We start from the raw sequence: 17,897 nt of genomic DNA on the forward strand, positions 1-17,897 counted from the left end.
AAACGGATTAAACGAGAATGGTTTTATAAGGAACGTGATTCATTTATGTGAGTGCACAAGTACACCCCACACACTCAAGCATCATTCAACCCAGCTGACCCTTCTCTCTCTCAGGAATACTCCTCGGTCACCAGAAAGCAGGCTTCCCTCATTGTACCCCTCCTGGGGGCACCCGCCACATATGGGTATTCTCCCCTTTGACTGCCATAGACCTGAGGTCAGCAATCTGCAGCCTGTACCCCGATTTTATAAATAAAGGATTCATGAACACAGCCATGCCCATTCGTTTACAAGCCGTCTATGGCTGCTTTCCTGCTACAGCAGCACAGGGGCATGGCTGCAACAGACCAGTACAGCCTGCAAAGCCAAAAGTAGTATCTGCCCCTTTCCAAGTTTGCCGATCTGCCATAGACCAAGATGTGAATGATCCTCCTGGCGCTGTGCGCTGAGCAGGCCTACGAGCTCATAGGACAGGAGCAGGGCTCAGATGGGGCAAACACAGCTCAGGACCCCCAAAACCCCCAGCACAGCTACCCTCATGCTCAGAACCCGTCTCAGGCCAGCCAGGAAGCAGTGATCTTGGCAGAGAACTTAGAACTCTGGAGTGTAGAGTCAGGCCAACTTGGAAATTATCATGCAAGCCTTCCAGGACTGTATTTCCTCATCTGCAAAACGGTATTGATGATAGAACCTCTCTAACAGGAATGTTGTGAGGATCAAATTAGGTACTGCAAGTTACATGTTTAGAGCAGAACTGGACACACAGTTCCCATCCAACAAGTGCCAGCTCCCCGCTAACGCAGTAGTGGTGGTATCAGAACATGTAGTACCATCACTAGGCCACACTGCCTCACTCTAGGGAAAGCAGCCATCCCCTTCGTACCCCGACAAGAACGTGGGAATGAGAGGCAACACCCCAGGAGGACACTGCTCACAGCCCAGCACCTGGAAACCACGGTGGGCTAGGAAGCTTCCTTTGGCTCCTGGGTGCCCACAACAAGGTGTGAGATAATTCTCTGGAATTTCAATACGATTTTTCTCAGGAATATCAGGTCCCCTAATTACACAGCACACATACATACACACACACAAAAAAAAAACTAAACAGAGAGACTCAGGATACCTTCAAATTCCTTATGCAATAGTTATGAATGGATGGGCCAGAATTATACCACATTTTGCTATTTCCTAACAGTTTCAAGATCATCAGATTAGACTCTAATTTTTTTTTTTAATTGAGTGTATTTTGTAGGCTGACATTGTAGACAGGATTCAAGACACCCTGTCACACGAACGGGCAAATACCCTCACCCTGCAGACAGATTACCCCCTAGCAGGAGAGACACTGTTCTAAAGAAGAGGCAGGCAGGTGAGCAGGATTAGATAGGAAACATGGGTTCTGGAGAATTCAGATCAGAAAAGTTCCGGAATATTCCCTTCTATGAAATGCTTCGCACAGTTGCCTACTTTTCTGCAAATCTTGCCCTTTCTGTAATGTTGTTTTAATTTTGTCCAATTAGCTGTTAATACACGTTTAATACCTGCTAATCTCCCTTCTTAAAAAGAGGTTACTGGCCTTACAAATCTGCGAATCACTGTAGTCCCAGCTGAGGGCTGGGAAACAGAATTCTGTGATCCCACATTTTCTAAGGTCTGAGAAACTCTTAGTTATAAAAGTCATCATTGATTTAACAACCACTCTTGGGGGAAGATGGAGCAAAACACTGTACCTAAAGTATACATATTGACTGTAAGACACGACAGGATTTCAGACACATTAAAATGGGGGTGGTTGTCTTAGAACAGAAGAGAAAATCAGAACAATTACAACATCAACAATAGTTACCAATTATTGAGCAGCAATTGTGTTCCAAGGACTGTCCTGGATGCTTTTCCTGGGTTTTCTCACTGAATCCCTACCCTCTAGTAAAGTAGATATTGTGGTCCCATTTTACAGATAAAGAAACTGAAACTCAGGGAGCCTCACTACCTAGAATAGCTGAGCACCAAAGCAACCAAATGCAGAGAAATGCACTTTTCACCCTGACAAGAATTGGCCTCAGGGCTCCACCAGAGACCTCAGCCAGAAACCAAGTCCCTGAAGTGAGACAAGCCCAAAGGAAGAGGGCACAGAGCACAGACACGGCTGATGCCTGAGCCATTCTTACCCCTGCGCACTCGTCTCCTTTCAATACAATAGTTAAGAAAATGCACTCACATGATGATGATTAAAACTCGGACCAGAAGAAGTAGGTATCAGCAAGACCCAGGAAGACTGTAGAGAAGGTGGTCATAGCTGCCTCCCTTACCAATGACGATGACAAGTGACACCCCTTCCCAATCTGACCCCCAGGTAGTGCCCTCTGCCACTGCCACCCCCATCCACATCCCTTCCTCTTCCTCCGCAACTCCATGCTCGTCACTTGGCTTTCTCTACCTCCACCTTCCCCACGGTCCTTGGGAGCTGGGCAGGTACAGCTGGAAATTAGCTTCAGCTGGTCTCCTAATTGCAGGTATCAAGCAGGAAGCAGATCAATCCAGCCACAGGCAGGCAGAGAAGGGATCGATTCCAGCACTGCCAATGTCCCCAGCTTTTCGTCTGCATGGCCCAAAGGTACTGCATGAGACCTGTGGCAGCAAGGTAAGGCTCCGTCTTGAAGGAGGGTTATAGTTGCCCCTTAAGTAATTGATACAAAACCTCCTGGGACAGACCCCATCCCCTAATTGACCACCGACCCTCCCCTCACAGGCCCAGGAAGGGAGGCATGACAGGGAGTGGAACAATCCTACTGTCCCTTAAACAGCCCTATTGTTGTGCTATTTTTGTGCATATTTTTATCATCCTGATTTCCCAGATAAGAAGGAAGCCACCTGCCCAAGGTACACAGGAAGGGGCAGAGCTTAGACTCAAATCCAGTTCTGCCCAATTCCTAGCCTCTTCCAGTTTAGTTTAAACATTACTTATTAAGCAACTATTATTATGTGCCTGCTATGCACGAAGGCCTGGGCAGAGAGCTGCAGAAATACAGAAATAAATCAAATATAGTACCTACCACCGGGAAACATCACTCTACTATTCCACTACTTCCCACACCTGCCTGTGTATTTAGAATCATTGGGAGAGGATATTTTTAAATAAGGATTCCTTGCTCCCCATTCCAGAAAATTCTGCTTCTGTAGGTTTAAGGAGGGATCCATGAAATCTATACTTGCTAAAGACTTTCCAGGATGGAAGTGGATAATTTGCGGGGGAATTTATTTTTGTTTCTTATTAATACATATAAACATGATGTCTGACAAGTAAGTTCATGAACTCTTCCTAGAAAGAGTGCTACATACCTCATTGCTGAATATCACTACGGTCACCTTTGAAGTACTCCCCTGGGAAGGTATGTACTGGCGTCAGCTACCAGTCCACCCTTCAAAGCAATTTTGGGACCCTTTTTCTGGAATGGCCCTCAAAGCTGTCATCGTATTACCCTTGATGTCCTGAATGCCATCAAAATGTCCTCCTTTCAATATTTCCTTTATCTTTGGATAAAAAAGAAGTCATGGATGCCAGATCAGGTGAGTAGGGAGGGTGTTCCAATACAGTTATTTGTTTACTGGCTAAAAACTCCCTCACAGACAGTGCCGTGTGAGTTGGTATGTTGTCGTGATACAAGAGCCATGAACTGTTGACGAAAAATTCAGGTCGTCAATGACTTTTCACACAGCCTTGTCAGCACTTCCAAATAGTAAACTTGGTGAACTGTTAGTCGAGTTGGTACAAATTCATAATGAATAATCCCTCTAATATCAAAAAAGGTTAGCAACATTGTTTTGACTCTTGATTTGGACTGACGGAACTTTTTTGGTTGTGGAGAATTGGCTGACTTCCATTGTGCACTTTGACGCTTTGTTTCAGGGTCATATTGGTCCACCCATGTTTCATCACCAGTGATAACACGAACCAAAACATCGTCTTGCCTCTCCAAAAGGTCTTGGCAAACTTGGACTCTCCTTTCCTTTGTTCATCAGTGAGCTCCTTCGGGACCATTTTTGCACACACCTTTCTCATGCCAAGATTTTCAGTTAAGATTTTCCTGACTGTTTCTCTATCGATGTTTACTTGGTCTGCTTCTCACAGTCAGCTGATGATTTTGTTGCACAATTCAACGAATTTTTGCAATGTTTTTGTCAGTTCTGCTTGTTACTGGCCTCCCTGACTTCTCTTCATCAGTGACAAGTTCTCTCCCCTCAGAAAAACGTTCAATCCATGTATGCACTGCTGTTTTCTTCATGGCATTATCCCCATAAACTTGGGCTAACTTGTCCCTGGTTTCATTTCCTCTCTTGCCAAGTTTAACAAGACATTTAATGTTTGTTCGTTGCTCTAATTCAAGCTCAGACATTCTCGTGAAGGCACTCAAAAACACGCAACAATAATGAACACCACTCAGCAAGACCCCACCACATGACACCATGAACACAGCTGTGAGACACTGATATACCAAGATTATGAAACCTTACCGAGCTGTTTGCACCGTGCCGCCAATGGAAGCGCACAGTGGCAAGTTCCAGAACTTAATTGTCAGACCTCATATACTTAAATTATGAGATTGTCTGAGTGAAATTTACTTTGAATGGGGGGGGTTAATAGTTATCAAATTAAAATTTTTCTAATTAAGCAAAAGACACCCCTGGTGATTCTGAAAGTGCAGCCAGGTTTGGGAACGCAACACTGCACAGTGTGGCCTCCGGCATTTCTTTGAAATTGATGCCCACTTGGATGAGGGATGGCAACGGAGGGGGGAGGAATGTAGCTGCCAAGTTCATTCACACTAAGATTTTAGAGGCTTCATAATACACCACTCTCCAAGGTACTATTTTAAAATAGAACCTCGGGGAGAAAGCACTGTTTAACCCAAAGAAATGAATCCCTAACGGGAAATTATAGACACCAGCAGAGCTGTTTTGAGGCAGGAGAGTCTCCCGACTTCTTCTAATAGCAGCCGCTGCACACAAGAAAGAAATCAGGGCCTAAACAAATTCCATGAGGCCTCGTCCAGAGCTGGGGGAGGGGCCAGTTGCTTCATCACTGACACAAGTGCTATTTATGTTTCAGGGGAGGGAAGGCCTAGTGATTTATAGGCCTAGCACCTGGTGGCAGCTGGGCTGTCTGTGATGCTAGCCAGCTCAGGGCTGCCTCAACCAAAATACTTATTCATCTTCAAATCCACCAGCCAGCCAAGAGCCCTCCACAAGAGAAGGGCACCTCACTGAAACCAGCAAAGGTCCACAGGGAATCCAGAGGGTTCACAATGGCCAGTGAGGCTGAGCATCTATCCTGCACCCAGCTCAAGACTAGGACCTAGAGATTGGCGGGGGAAAAGCCAACCACGTCTAATCTCAGGGACCCTGTGGTACCTGGGAAGAGAAGACAAACGCACATGTTGAAGATGAAAGCAAGACAGATGAGCGTGACCACACTGAGTGACGCTTGGAAACCATACCCTACCAGGGTGAATGAAGTAATCCACCAATAACCTGCATGACAGCTAACACCTACACAGGGTCCATGTTCAGGCATTGTTCTAAGCACTTCGTGTGTGTTAATTCATGTAATCCTCAAAGCAACCCTAGAAGGATGTGCACTACAAAGAAACTGAGGCACAGAGATGTTAAGTAACTTGCCCAAGTCACACAGCTAGCAAGTCCTGGAGCTGAGGTTAAAGCCAAGCAAGGTGGCTCCAGAGCAACAGTGTGCTGATAAGTGCTTACCTGGCTTCCCAGGAGGTGAGGCCCTGCTGGATTTGCTGATTTCCACGGTGCACATACTTTCACCATGGCCAATTTAAAGCTACCGATGTGATGTCACTGAACACAGAGCTTGGCAGTAGCACACCGCCCCATGGTATTGCCACCATACTGACACAACAGACACCAATAACTTCAAGAGCGTCGATAATAGTTAGACGCAGTAAAATAATTAGGAAGTGATGAGCTTTGAATACTTACTATTTTTGTTTTTAATGTAATTCACTTGTAAGTCATAGAATTTAGTTTTTAATGCCAACTTTAATAATCAGCTCCAAAAACTCCTAAAAATTTGGAAATTGGCTCTCATAAGCTGGTGCAAAACACAGCACTACTCCAGAGTTACTATCTCCAGTGATACAAGACAGAGAGATGGGGGGTGCTCAGTGCTAACCCGATGGGCTTTTCCTAAGAAGAAGAAGGAGTCAGTCATACATGGGAGACAAGATTTTTCTAAGGAAAACATTTTTAACAAAGAGGTCCAAAGATAGAATAGGCTTCCTGGGTAGCTACTGGTTCCCAATCACCAGAGAAACACAAGAGCAGACAACTACTTGACACCTGTGGAGAGAGTGTAAGCTCCAGGCAGGTTGTTAGATTAGAACAGTATTTTCCAAAGTGCAGCTTGAAACTTAATATTCAGGAATTAAGTCATGGAAACAATTGGGTGAGTTGTAGGGTCAGTATTTTTTAATGAACTAGAAAATATGGGCATATTAAGGGTAAATATTGTTTTGTAAAACTTTTGCTATACATGCATTTAATATGTATGTGCATATGTACCTATGAATAATGTATATACTTGCACACCGGGTCATAATATTAAATATATTTTTTACTATTACTATAGTATAGTATCATTGTATACATATTATACAGAATGTAATATATAATATTTTTACTATTAGTTTATAGTCAAAGAAGTTTGAAAAATATTGGAATAAACTTGGAACAAACAATAAGATCCCTCTAACCGTGAGATTCTATGATTCCATATGTCACTCACTATCATAGGACAGGTACACCCTGTCTCCCCAAAAGGACAAATGGGATGAGGATGGAACACCACACATGTCTCCAGCCCCTGGCCCTCTGAGTGGGCCCACCAAATGTCCTTAAAGACACATTCAGTAAAGTGGACAGTGAGGGAAATGGTAAGAAATGTTTTCCCTCCAAAGGTAGGAACTCAGTCACGTGCAATGTACCCAGGAAACAGGAAGCATGAATGAAATGATGCGCCTCCACAGCGTCTCTTCCCGGAACCATCACTTAGAGGGCACAAAGTGCTCTGCGGAGCCCACCCTGACCAAGGGGAGCTCCACCAGAATGTATGGGTGGAGACAGCGTGGAAACACGACACACAGATGGAGATTCACAACCGCCTGACGCAGACCATTTCCTGGAGCTCCTCAGAAAGGGGAAGGTGGGAAGGCTGTCATAGGAAGAAGGGTAAACTCAAACACAATGCTGAGACAAGAGAGGCAGGAGAGGGTGGCCCCCAGTGGGCAAGTAACACAGAAAGCTGAGAAGAGGAACGAGAAAGGAGAACGGAGCCGGCAAGAAGACGTTGTTGTTTAGTCATGAAAAGCCAGGTGTTGTTTAGTCATGAAAAGCCACGTGGTAACAGATGACAGAGTGACCAAGAGTTGGGCACTGTTTACTGCTATGTCTGTTTTCCCCTCTAAATTCTATGAGTACCAGGACTCATTGGCTGCTCTGTCCTTGGTAGCTCTTCAGAGAAAAATAAATATTTGTTTATTGAACAGATAAACTCATGAAGGTGGGATCTATTATAACGGAATCCCATCACCTATCCTAAACTGGAATTGCCTCCCCTTTTGAAAATCACTAACGGATTATAGCCCAACAAAGCTGGTGCTGGGGCAAGGACTAAAATCCACTCATTCACCATTCGACCGACATTTCTGAGACCCAACTCTGTCCCAGCTGCTTTTCCAGGTGACCAAATATTATGAGCCAAGCCAAGGTCTGGCAGGATGGCCACAGACTTCTCCTCTGTTCCCAAAACTGAATCCAACAGGCCAGTCTGTCTAAATACAAGGAGAAGGCTCGCCTCCCAACCGACTTATCAGAGTGGCTGTAGAACTTTGAGGGCAAGAGGGTGGATGTCTCACATTTCCCGTTCCTAGCTCTCCCACCTGTACCTAGGAAAGTACTAAATAAGGCAGAAAACTCTGGCCATCAGGGCTAGAGTGGATGGAGGAGACTGCAAAAAGGTGATGCCAGGCAGACCTAGGAGCAGCACACACACAGACACGGACACTCTGCTCTGTGAAAGAACGTTCAGAGAAGGCTGGGGAGGTACCAGCTGCAGGAAGGAGCAGTAGGACAGGCCTACAGAGAGCACCTCCCCAGCCCAGGGCTCAAGTGGCTACGAGGCTGGCAGGAAGGAGGCAGACTTGGAAGCCAAAGTCATCTGTTCTCAGCTTTTGACTTTGTTCTTCACTAACTGGGAAATTTCCTGAACGTCCCTGAGACTCAATTCCCTTGCCTCTCGAATGGGGATATCGTGATCTACCATCCACGGTCATTTTAAGGCGTCATGAATGTAAGTGCCAGATACATAGCAGACACGCCTGACACATAGCAGACATGCAATAAATAGTCGTTGCTGTAGCTACTGAGAACTGGGTGCCAATCGTGTTCTTCACTCCCAACCACACTGATGCCAGAGGCCTTACCTGGACACGTTGTTGGCACCCCATACCCTGGCCAACCAGGCTCGGTAACAGACACAATGACATGCCCTTTCCTGAAACCTACCCTCACTCCACCCCTCCCTCTTCTCTTCCTACACTCCCTGAAGGAACTGTCATGCTTCATGATGCTGGGTATTTTCCCTTTCTTGCTCCCTCCCCTTTACTCTTTTCTCTGCGGAGACCCCCCCTTCTCATTCCCTGGGTAAGTGGATCTCTTTTTCCTTCCTTCCCTGGATACATAAGATTATTCCCCCTCTTACTTTATATCTCAGACTCAAAGCAAAAGTGAAACCAATAAAGAATGGAGGGATGTCTAGTTTCATCAGGTTTATTTGTTTTTTCAATGCTTGGTCTACTTATACTAAAAATGGTAAAAACCACTTATGGAAACCAAGGTTGGCTCAGAAAGCTTGGAGATCAGACACAAGTAGAATTCAGAAGGAAAAAAATATCCTTATCCTATTAAGAATTACCAATAAGAAATAAATGAGTTCAACAAGATTGCAGGATACAAGATCAACATACAAAAATCAATGGTATTTCTATATATTTGCAATGAACAATCTAAAAATTAAATTAAGAAAACAATTCCATTTACAACAGCATCAAAAAGAATAAAATACTTAGGAGTAAACGTAACAAGAAAAAGTGCAAAGCTTATATGTTGAAAACTACAAAACATTATTGAAACCAATTAAATACTTTTAAACAATGGAAAGCCATTCCATGTTCATGAATCAAAACACTTAACATTGTTAAGATGGCAGTTTATCCAAAATGGATCTACAGATTCCATATAATCCCTATCAACATCCCAGCTGTCCTTTTTGCAGAAATTGAAAAGTTGATCCTCAAATTTACATGAAAATTCCACAGATCCAGAATAGCCAAAATAATCTTGAAAAAGAACAAAGATGAAGGACCTACACTTCCCAATTTCAAGTTACTTCAAAGCTACAGTAATCAAGACAGGTTGGCACTGGCATAAGAATAGAGATATGGACCAATGGAATAAAATTGAGAGTCCAGAAATAAACTTTTCATGACTGGCATATATAGGTGTGTAGTTCATGGTAGTTCTTTAGAGGTCCTCTCTCTATTCCCTTTCCACCCTGGTCCTTGGGGGATCAGCTCCATATATGTGGCTTTTCCAGTGGACTTGGCCAGAACATGTCTTGATTGAATTGATAGGGGAGTTTCAGCTTCATTTCCAAGGGAATTGGTTTTTTTTCTTATAAAAGGGAAAAGAAGTAAGGAAATCAAATAGAGCAAAACCCACCAAGGAACAGAGATTGTGAGCCAAGACTATAACGTCCCCACACTAACTTCCTTCACACAAAAGAAATAAGGTACAAGCCAACCCATAGGTCGGAATCATCCAACACTGGTTCTAGGAGTCAGTTCAAAAAAGTCTAGACCTTCTAAAACCCAGGAATACAGCCCACACATTTATGCTTCTAAATCAGTTAGGATCACATCAGCTGCAAGGAGGAGAAATATGACCAACAGGGGCTTAAACTATAGGGACAGTTATTACTAGACAAGAAGTAGAGGTCGGTGGTCCCAGGGTAAGTACCCCAGCTCAACTATGTCTTTGGAACCTAGTTCCAAAAATCTTCTACCCTCCTCATTATATCACATTTCCCTTATGGCTTCAGCATGGCTGCCACACTCCAAGCATCATTTCATCACACAACAGCATCCAAAACAGTAGTCACAAAAAAAGAAAGCAGAAAAAAACGGCTTTTTTCTTTCATATTTTCTTACTTATCAGGAAGGAAAACATCTTTCCTAGAAGCCCCCAACAGTCTTATTTTCGCAGCTCATTGGCCAAAACTCGGTCACCAGAGACTATCAAACAAGAAAGGAGAAGTGGAATTAACCTACCATACTCCCCTTGCAGCACCTTGCCAGATTCCCTTGGCCAGGCTTACTCAAGGAAAGGGCTCTGAGCACCACTCCCTTCAGTTCCTCTCCTGACAGAACCAGACCAGCCAACCTCCCTGAACGCGAGGGCTGGGCTTTCATGGGGCCCCCACACACCCCAGCAGCTCTGGCTCTCACGCCTGGCCTGAAAGGACCATGGCCCCTGCCGTCATTTTGTATTTGTAGACTACGTCATGATAGCAAAGGTTTTTCTTACTATGGGCCATGAGCAAAAAAAAATTTGAAAGCAACTTTCCCTCTTCACCTTCTTCCGCCTAAACCAGGAGCTGTGGAGACACATACTGAAAAAGGTTCCAGACTACCCATAGGTAATAAATGGTGAGAGACACAGGCAGCTCTAGGTCTGCCCCCACACACGTAAGCTCATATAATTACACACTTCCTTCACAGAGTGGTAAGTTCACTGAGAAAAATTGATCTGTTCTCTTGTTTCTTGCCTGTTCTTAAACCCTTTTGACCTGTGTCAGCGGGGGCCTTTGGCCCTGGCAGCCTCGGTGGAGAAGTATGGAGGGTACAGGGCCAGCTGGTGGCCAAGGTCAAGCCCTGCTTGCAAATCATGCTCTGGCCGTGCTTCAGGCAAATTTCCACCTGGTACTCAGAGAACTGAAACCTTTAGATTAATCCTGAGTCTGTCAGCTTCCATCATGTTCACATGGAAAAGAGCCCTGGGGGTGAGGGGCCCCTCAAACTGTGTTCTCTCCGCTCACACAGCCCTTCTGCCTGAGGCCCCTATTTGCTACCCTTTCTCCACCTGGTTCCCACACCCACCCTTCCTTTCTTGACTTTTTTAAATGCTCTTCCTCTCTTCTCTTATCTCTCTCGAGCATTCTCACTCCTCAGCTAGTCTCTAGTGAGCTCCAGGCATGAGCTCCGGGGTCAGACAGCTGGAGGTTCAAGCCTTGGGCCCACCACTTACTGGCCGGGTTACCTGGGCAATTTCCCTGACCTCTTAGTGACTCGTGTCCCTTCTCTGCATCATGATAACAATGTTCCCTTCCAGGGCTGCAGTCCTCTCTTAGGGTGACCCAGGGTAGAATAGGGGTGGTGCTGGGCCATACAGGAGCTTGCAGACTACCAAGGGTTCCCCTTCTCTTGTTAGGCTGAATGACAACTGTTAAAGCCTAATCAGAATTAAAGTGTGTTGATGGAGCTATATCATTACTCAGCGTGACAATATTTTGATAACTCCATCCCCAAATAAGAATCAGCACAGGCCACTCTCCACAGAGCTGGCAATACATCCTGTTGGAGACACCCCAAATCTGTGCATGGCACAGCATGGGATTTCTTCACCCCGTCCACACGGCCTCTCTTCTATATCCCAGTAGAGCTGGAAAAATGAAACACATGGAGGCAGGTGGCCCTGGGCAGGGCAAACACTAGGCTAGAAGGCAAAGGGCTGAGAGTGAGAGCTATTTGCCGCTTCCCTGGGCTTCAGAAGAGTCCCTCTGGGTCTCTATTTGCCAATCTGTAAAATGGATGCAGCAATCTCCCCTACCTCCCTCACGGAACATCGCGAATTTTAGAACAAATGCTAGGTAGGGAAGGGCTTTGAAATGTCCAATGTGCAGTGTTATCCATGTTGCTTTTCAATACAAGGCTGGTGAGTTGAGGGCAGAAGTTGCAAACCATAGGCCCCATCCAGCCTGGCACTGTGTTATGTTTGGCCTGTGCTCTGTGAGGTGTGTTTTTTTAATGTGGATTTGTTGCCAGCATTTAAAAACCAGGACATTTCATATAAGAATCCAGATTTCTGGCTTGTCCTGAAAAGATCCAACAATAATCAGCCACAGCTGAAGAGCATCTTTGGCTAGGACCAGGAGAGAGCTCTGTCCACCAGACACCACCCCTCCCTACACACACACACACACACACACACACACACACACACACTGAGACTTCTCTCCCAAATACACACACACACAGACCTCTCCCCCAAATACACTGTCACACAGGGCGGTCTGTGGGGTCTCTGCTCCCGCTCTCCACATAAGAACACAGGATGTGGCTAGACCAAAAAGGAACACCCACGGAACCATAGGTAGGGGAGTCATACCACTATAGTCTCACAGGAGGCTGGATTCACACGACGTGCGACCTGCTGTCCACTTTTCTGCCAACTGACCGACTCTCCTCGACTCCCCTCGACTCGACTCCACTCCCCAGTGCAGCCACGGCAGTTATATCAGTGGCCAATGGCTCAAGGGTTACAGCTGACGTCCATCTACTACCCGAGCCAGCACCCTTCCACATGAGGCCAAGAGCCTGGAAACTGCTCTCTGGTGCTCTGTCCCCACACACACACACACACTGAGACCTCTCCCCCAAATACACACACAGACCGTGTGGAAACAGAGCCAGGAGTGCAGTTTCCAGGCTCTAGGCCTCACGTGGAAAGGTGCTGGCTCAGGTAGTAAATGGCCATCAACTATGACTGGATGGCCATCAGCTGTGGCTAGTTGGCCGTCAGCTGTAACCAGTGAGCCATTGGCCACTAATATAACTGCTGTGGCTACGCTAGCAGAAAATGGGGGCTAGCAAGTGCGGATTGTAGTTAGCACGGCAGATTGCAGCTAGCAAGTGAGGTTGGTTGGCAGGCAGAAAAGCGGACAGCAGGTCGCACATCGTGTGAATCCAGCCTCCAGTGAGACTATAGTGGTGTGACTCCCCTACCTATGGCTTCGTGGGTGTTCCTTTTTGGCCTCACCGTATCCTGCGTTCTTATGTGGGGAGCGGGAGCTGAGACCCCACAGGCCGCCCCGCGTGACAGACCTCTCCCCCAAATACACACACACACACACACACACACACACACACACACATCCCTTGCTCTGTATTTGAGACTTCTTGTCCACTGGTAAAACCTTACACTCTGATGACAGCAGACCTGGAGGCTAATTTCTGCTCTGACACTTACTTACCCTATAACCCTGAGAAGTACTTCACCTCACTGAGCCTCAGTTTCTTATTCTATTAAATAAGCATTCATGTATTTAACAAATACTTATTGAACACCTATTCTAGGCCAGGCGTTCAGTAAACAAGATAGACCAAGCAGACACGAAATAAACAAGTCCAAAATAAACAAAGATAATTTTCTGATTACGATCAGTGCTGTGAAAGGGGTAAAACACGGTGAGGCTCTAAAGAGTGGTTGGTGGGGGTTCCGTCGGCGTAGGGTCCCCTTTAGCTAAGGTGGTCAGGAAAGGCCTTACTGAATTGCTGGGGGCAATAATTGTACTCGCTGCCTAGGGCTGTGGGGGAGTAAAAGTGAGATACTTAATACCTAGTGAAAATGTGGCTTGGTTGGGCTGCATTCCATGCTGGGTCTGGTTAGGAGCCTGAGGAAGAGAGAGGGAGGGCGGAAGAGAGGCAGCTCCCAGGAGCAGGTGGGACCCAGACCTCCCCACCCCCACCCACCAGCTCTGGTGCTGGCAGCCACTGCTTTCAAAGCCTCCGCAATTATCCCATCTATAAATACAGCCTGTGCACAGAGAGGGGGCCTAGACGGGCGGCATTAACCCTTGAGTAGGCCTCCCCCGACGCCCCTTCCCTGACAGTTTTCCCCTCCTCCTTCTCCCCATTCCCAGCTGTCCATCCCTCCCCCTCCATCCTGAACCCCTTCCCACCAGCAGCTGAATCAATGTTTGACTTGCACAAACAGCCTCTCCACTGCAAGTGGGAAGGGATTCAGAGGAAACTGTGGATATCACTCTGTGCCTCGGTGGGATTTATTCTGCAAGCCTGTAAGGCTCAAGCCTGTAGTAGCTCCAGTGCTGCCCCCTCCATGGGGACACCCAGTGCAGGGCCCTGCTAGAGTCACCTTCAAAGGACATGTCTGTCTCTAGTCTCACTCTCCCTAGGGAGGTGAACCAATTGCTTCAAGCCTAGAATTGAGTTACATTGAAAAAAAGTCTTCAAATATATGGTGATGGAAGGAGAACTGACTCCGGGTGGTGAACACACAATGGGATTTATAGATGATGTAATACAGAATTGTACACCTGAAATCTATGTAACTTTACTAACAATTGTCACCCCAATAATTAAAAAAAAAAAAGTCTTTGTTTAAATAAAATCCATGGTTAGATTTCCTACTTGTCAGATGTTACAAAGTACCTTCCAGAAGCCCCTTCTCCCTGGGTCCCAGCTCCTTGGCCTTCTTCTCTGAGTCCCAGAACATCATGGCTTCCTCCCACCTCAGGGCACTTCTCTTCCCACTGTCGAAAAGGCAGTCCCGGGTCCAGTGAACGCCTCCTCTTTCAGATCAGGGAAGCCCTCCCTCGTACCCCAGACTGTATCAAACCCCACCCCTTCATACAGTTCAATAGGCCTTATGATGTTTGTTGATCTGTCCCCTCCCCCTACACACTGTCCTGGGAGTTATGTGTCTGTTGATACTCACCTGTATCCGTACACCAAGCACAGAGCCTGCAGCGCAGCTGGTACTCACATACTGGTGAATGAGTGAACAGGTGCATGAATGGATGCATGAATGCCCAATCACGTGTTCACACCATGAGACGTGCAGAAAACCACACAACTTTTCTAAGATGTAAGCATGGTGGGGTCCAGGGTGCTGCCTGCCTTGTTCAGCACTGTCCCCAGCTCTGACCAGGGCCCGGCCCATGTGATACGCTCAGTGAGTATCCGTTCAGTGATTGGGTCGAGTGGGTGACTTGAGCGAAAGTTCCTGCCACCAAGGAGCTCATATCTAGCTATTACCAGCCCAGTTAGGGGCTTTTCAGCAACATTGCAGCATAGTTCAGAATTTTTTTTCCAGCAAAACTACCATAATAAACATTACAAAGCAAAATGTAAAGCTGGTATGTAAAACAATAACACCCGGTTCATTTTAACCATTGGTAAGAAGGGAATCAACAACAGGTGAATTATGATCTGCATGTGAAATGTGGGTCCCACATAGGAAGTGGTGATTGACAGAGATGGAGGGCTAGTGCCGCCAGAATACTTTCCTAGTGGAGGTAGGACCAGACGTGGACCAGATTTGTACGGGGGTGGAGAGTGCTCCCCTCGTGAATTGAATCCACAAATCTTAAAAACGAGATAACACAGGGAAAGCTCCACGAGCAGTGCGGTCCCACTTCAGTGCTCAATCAGACCTGATGGCCATTAGCTACTGTCATGTCTGAAGCACCTGATGCAGCTCTAGATCCTGCGCATGCGACGGTGGAGAAGATAAGATCCCAGCTCTCCTGGAAATCTCCTTCCAGGAGGACAAGGAAAGAGGTTTAAAAGATCATTTCAGAAAAGAAGAACAACTATAGAGAAAATAAAATGACTGGCTGAGGCCAACTCTAGACAGGGGTTGAGGAAAAGCTTCTGTGAGCAGGTGAGCTGACAGTGGAAGCAGGAATGAGCCGGCCATTGAAGAACTAAGTGGGAGGCGGGAAGGGGACACCCCACCGGGTGTTCTAGAACAAGGGACAAGCTGAGCCACTCGTGCAAAGGCACTATCTAGCTAGAACAGCTGGATGGTTTCGTACACACAACGAGCAGTATGGCTGGATTGCTAGTGAGCATGATATAAAGAGGGATCCTCATCGCCCACATCCAGATGCGCCTGCTTCCTCTACGCCAGAAGAAGGCCCACCTCATGGAGATCCAGGTGAATGGAGGCACAGTGGCTGAAAAACTGGACTGGGCCCGTGAGAGGCTAGAGCAACAGGTCCCTGTGAACCAAGTGTTTGGACAGGATGAGATGATCGACGTCATCGGGGTCACCAAAGGCAAAGGCTACAAAGGGGTCACCAGCCGCTGGCACACCAAGAAGCTGCCCCGCAAGACCCACCGAGGGCTGCGCAAGGTGGCCTGTATTGGGGCGTGGCATCCTGCCCGCGTGGCCTTCTCGGTGGCCCGGGCTGGGCAGAAAGGCTACCATCACCGCACTGAGATCAACAAGAAGATCTACAAGATTGGCCAGGGCTACCTCATCAAGGATGGCAAACTCATCAAGAACAACGCCTCCACCGATTACAACCTGTCTGACAAGAGCATCAACCCTCTGGGTGGCTTTGTCCATTACGGTGAAGTGACCAATGACTTTGTCATGCTGAAAGGCTGTGTGGTGGGAACCAAGAAGCGGGTGCTCACTCTCCGCAAGTCCTTGCTGGTGCAGACCAAACGGCGGGCCCTGGAGAAGATTGGCCTGAAGTTCATCGACACCACGTCCAAGTTTGGCCATGGCCGCTTCCAGACTGTGGAGGAGAAGAAAGCATTCATGGGACCACTTAAGAAAGACCGAATTGCAAAGGAGGAAGGAGCGTAGTGTCAAGAACAGATTGTGCAGCTGGTGGGATCTCAATAAAAGTTATTTTCCAGTGAAAAAAAAAAAAAAAAAAAAAAGAGGGATCCTCAGTGTCTCACAATTCCTGTTCTGGACTGCATGTTCGGGCCCGCCACTCCCACCTCCAGCTGGTTACCTAGAAGGACTTCCCGCTTCCTGCAGCAGGGCAAAGTGAGGAAAAGCTAGGTGAAGTTAAACAGCATTCTTCATTGCAGGGTTTCTAAGACCTTTTAACAAGCTAAGGACTCTTCAACTTGGGGATGCCGAATACAGTGTGTCCCAAACTTATTTGAAAGGGAGGAAAAACACCTCATAGGACTGTGCCATGAGGAAGTCACTTCTGGAAAAGCTGCACCAGACCCTGTAAAGACACCCTCCCAGCCCTCCTGGGGAGGGCCAACCTGCTTCGTAGGTTTCTGAATCAATTCTGATGTTCTCTGGGAGAGGTCAGACTTGGAAAAGAATAGAGGATGTCCTCAAGCTACAAGAGTCAAACCCAACTGCTCAGGCCCATCCTTCCAGAATCCCCAACTCTGCACCTTTAACTGGACTCACTGATGCTCCCCTTATGAAAGGACCCCGGTGCTCCAGGTCAGGACAAGAACCAGTCAAGGGGCCTCGGGCCCTGCATCCCACCTCTGCTCGGGCCTCCTCCTCCTTCCTTCCTGTGCTTGCCTGGCTCCCGGCCATCGAGTTTGGCTTCCTTTTACACACCCCACATTCACGTCTGTGTCTTTTCCAATTTTACACACTCTCTCATTCCTGCTGCCACTGGATATCCTTGGTAGCCAGTATCCAGCCCTGACTCTGATGTCAGCATATGCAGCCGCTCCCTGTTGGAGGTCGGTGGTGGGTCCTCAGACCTCCCAATGGGGTGATCACATCCGTTGTGGAGATGCCAACCAGTCTCCAGTGAGGTCCCTTATGAAAAGAGAGATGGAATTCCACTGGGCAGAAAAATCATCAACTTCAGTTGAAAAGTCCGGGCAAGACTTGGTCAAGTTAATGGCTGAGCCGTAGGATTCTCACCGTTTTATTTTCCAAGGAATCCATCACCACTATCACCCAATATTGTACTTTAATTTTCCTTTACAATCCTTTGTGTGGTTAGAGTTGAGTGGTAA

General features: G+C 46.8%; 1 protein-coding gene across 1 annotated transcript in view; it reads left to right on the top strand.

Annotated features, from left to right (window-relative positions):
- LOC117022903 (60S ribosomal protein L3-like) overlaps positions 1-16,809 on the top strand; it is a 116,712-nt gene extending 99,903 nt beyond the window's left edge. The window contains exon 2 of the mRNA XM_033107122.1: positions 16,020-16,809. Coding sequence (XP_032963013.1) covers positions 16,020-16,755 — 736 coding nt within the window. The 3' untranslated portion in view covers positions 16,756-16,809. The remainder of the gene's footprint in view (positions 1-16,019) is intronic.
- The last annotated feature ends 1,088 nt before the right edge of the window (positions 16,810-17,897 follow it).

Source organism: Rhinolophus ferrumequinum, chromosome 6, assembly GCF_004115265.2.
Source record: "Rhinolophus ferrumequinum isolate MPI-CBG mRhiFer1 chromosome 6, mRhiFer1_v1.p, whole genome shotgun sequence".
In the NCBI taxonomy this organism is placed as follows: Eukaryota; Metazoa; Chordata; class Mammalia; order Chiroptera; family Rhinolophidae; genus Rhinolophus; species Rhinolophus ferrumequinum.